This window comes from Helianthus annuus, chromosome 8 (genome assembly GCF_002127325.2).
Source record: "Helianthus annuus cultivar XRQ/B chromosome 8, HanXRQr2.0-SUNRISE, whole genome shotgun sequence".
NCBI lineage: Eukaryota > Viridiplantae > Streptophyta > Magnoliopsida > Asterales > Asteraceae > Helianthus > Helianthus annuus.
In genome coordinates this window covers 21779039-21782379 of record NC_035440.2, presented here as the reverse complement: position 1 = coordinate 21782379, position 3341 = coordinate 21779039, and the positions used below count along the sequence as shown (strand labels likewise).

The following is a 3341-nucleotide window of genomic DNA, read 5'->3' as shown; positions in this document are numbered from 1 at the left end:
GATGGAATCGGGTTATGTGTAGGTGATAGATGAAAGGGTGATGAGATGGAGATGGGGGTTATCGGCTGGGTATTGGAGGTAGGTGATAAATGGGTGTAAGGGGAAGTGGTGGAGGGTGGCGTAGGGTGGCGTAGGGTGATAGAAGTAGTAAGATAAGGGGGGTTATCGGCGGTTATGGGAGGATTGATGTAAGGGTAAGTGATGGAGGGTGGCGTAGGGAGATACAGGTGATTTTAGGGAGGTTATAGGTGGAGGTATACGGTAATAATGGGGAGATGCCGGTGAGTAGTTGTGGTGAATTGGGGTTTATCGGCGGTGATGGGGTAGGGAGTTATCGGCGGTTTTGGGGTAGGTTAGGACTAGGTGAGTGGCCGTGGGAAGATGTGAGGTAATAATGGTGATGTATCAGTGGGTGAAAAAGGTGAGTATGGGTTGACGGTGGGGAGGTGGATGGATAGGGTATCAGTGAGTATTGGTGGAAGGGAAGTATACGGCGACAGAGAGGAAGAAATAAGGCTCTGGACAAATTTTTGGGATTTTAATTGTTTAAGGCTGCAGATCAGCGTTCTGGCGGCCCGCTACAACATCATGTGGTGGGTGGCGGCCCGCCACCACGTTATTTCTTTCCGAAAAATTTACCAAATTTATGTTCGTGGCCAGACAAGGCTTCTGGCGGCCCGCCACCACGTTATAAATTTCCGAAAAATTTTGATTTTTTTTAACACGCAATACTTACTTGGAACCTCGTTTCTCTCGTCAATTCCTACCAATCCTCGGTGATGCACTCCTACAAATGACTCAAGACACAAACAAGGACCCGAAAAAAAACTAACAAAACAACCGTTAGCTGTCGAAAGTTACAAAAAATTTATGAATATACAAACGGTACAAACTCTACACTTGGGATTTCAACTTTTCACATACTTACGGAGGATCGTCGAGATGCAGCTCACCTCCAAACACACACTCACGGGTTGTAGCACCATTATACCTATCATTGATCAACTCAACCCAAACACTCTTATCTCTCTCACAACCTCTCAACTCTTCATCTAGCGTTTTGAATCTACATTCCCCATATTGAAATCTATCCCCACACTGAGGTTTGCTCAGTGTCTTAATCCGAGATTCTAAACGCTCCACTCTCTCCTCCAATTCCTCTAACTTTCTATCCGGTGGGTCCCCACACTTAAATTCTGTCACTTTCTCTGAACCCTCATCACTCACATCCTTCTTCTCATCTCTCTCGTCATTCTCACACTCCCCCACTAACGAAACCAAATGCACTCTGTCACTATGCCCTTTCGAACTCATAACCTCAAAAACTACTCATTCCTCGCCCGCTCTAAGTGTGATGGTGCCTAAAGAGACATCTATTAGAGCTTTAGCGGTGTTTAAGAATGGGCGACCTAAAATTAACGGTATGTTTTCATCGGCTTCCATGTCTAGAATAACGAAATCGGCCGGAAAAACAAACTTATCCACCTTAACAAGCAGATTCTCAACTATTCCCCTCGGGTGTTTCACGGACCTATCAGCTAAGGACAATGTCATTCGAGTAGGTGAAAGCTCGCCTAAATCTAGCTTCTCGTAAAGCGAAAAGGGCATCAAATTAATGCTAGCACCTAGGTCGGCTAAGGCTCTAGTGTTCGTGTTACTACCGAATAGACAAGGAATAGTGAACACACCGGGATCGGTAAGCTTTTCGGGCAACTTATTTGAAACGATGGCCGAACACCCTCCATGCAATGGGACATTAGACAACTCACCTAATTTCTCTTTGTTCTTAAGAAGGTCCTTCAAGAATTTTGCATATTTTGGCATGGACTGGAGTGCCTCTATGAACGGAAGATTAATCTTCAATTGCTTGAAGATATCTAAGAACTGCCCGTATTCCCTTGAGTATTTTTGATTCTTAAGGCGCGAGGGAAATGGAACATACGCATGATTCACATAGGGTGAAGGTCTAACGTCTATGGGCTTTTTCTCAACTTTCTTCTCACTTTGAGATTCACCGGGCTGTGCGGTACTTGCTGGGCTTAGCCTCTTTTGCACTTTGCCGGGAGCCTCCATCTCTATCACTTCATCTATAATGTCTCCATCCTCATCAGCCTCTCTCTCTTCTACGCTCGGGTTCCCTATGGTTCTGCCACTATGCGTGGTAATGGTTTTTACATGAGCATTCGGGTTAGGTTGGGTGTTAGCTGCAAACTGACCGGGTAATCTTTCATCTAACTTCCTAGACATATCACTTACTGTCACACCCCCAAAATCCACCTGCGGAGTATCACCGCTTGGGAGCGTGACTGACCAGGATCAAGCCACCAATCATATCGAACATGTAGTTAATGTCAAGTATAATAAATGTAAACCAATTATTCAATACGATTGATGTTCCAACAAAACATAATTTATGTAGCGGAAGCGTAATAATGAAATCCAGTGTATGTAAATAGTTCAAGTGTTGTAAGTATAACATAACATCCACGATCCGAGCTCCCCAACGACCTGCTCCTCCCTGTGCAAGCTCCTTATGTACCTAATATCCTGCAAGGCATGCAGCAGAGAGTCAACAACTAGTTGAGCGAGTTCACAGTTAACAGTTCAGTAATAGTGTAATGTGAGTAGTAGTATGTTCGTTCGTTATGTCACGTATCGTATTAGTTTCCCATCGCGGCCTCCCAGGCAGGTATGCGAAGATATTAGGGGGATGTTCATCCCGTGTATTCTAGACTAGGTTTATCTGTATCGCGGCCGACCAGGCAGGTGTGCGAAGATTAGTAAATTACAGTTCGCGGCCTTCCAAAGGCAGGTGTGCGAAGTCAGTCATAATATCGCGGCCAACCCTTGGCAGGTGTGCGAAGATCAGTTCAATAAGTGTTACTAGTCTAGTAGTAGTTCTAACAGTGGAGTATGTACAATAGTTCATCAGATCACATCACTACGTTCCCGTATAGATAAGTACCAGTAAACAATCAAATCCCATTCCCACCCTGGGAACCCCATGCCTTGGCTGTATGAACTCACCTTGGTTTGCTCGGTATGTTATTGCTTCTAGGGTTTATAAATCTCTAAGCCCGTTACCCAAGACCTAGGATATATTGCACATGATTCGTTCCATTAGGGTTTACAAATCCACGATATTCAAACAACGGTGCTTTGTGTGTTTATTGTGTACACGACGATATTACATATAATGTTCACACATGCAGAATCATACTGTTGCACACAATTATTCACATAGAATCATACGTCATACAAGCAGTCAATTCTATACACATAATTCATGCGTAGCATCCCAGATTTCATGGTTTAATCTTACGTGAACATTATTCTAGTGG

At 44.1% G+C, this 3341-nt stretch overlaps 1 protein-coding gene across 1 annotated transcript; it reads right to left on the bottom strand.

The window, feature by feature from the left end:
• Window positions 1–1329: 1329 nt before the first annotated feature.
• Window positions 1330–2247, bottom strand: LOC110869720. The gene has a single exon (XM_022118952.1). The coding sequence runs from the start codon at window positions 2245–2247 to the stop codon at window positions 1330–1332; it is 918 nt and encodes a 305-aa protein (XP_021974644.1).
• Window positions 2248–3341: the final 1094 nt, after the last annotated feature.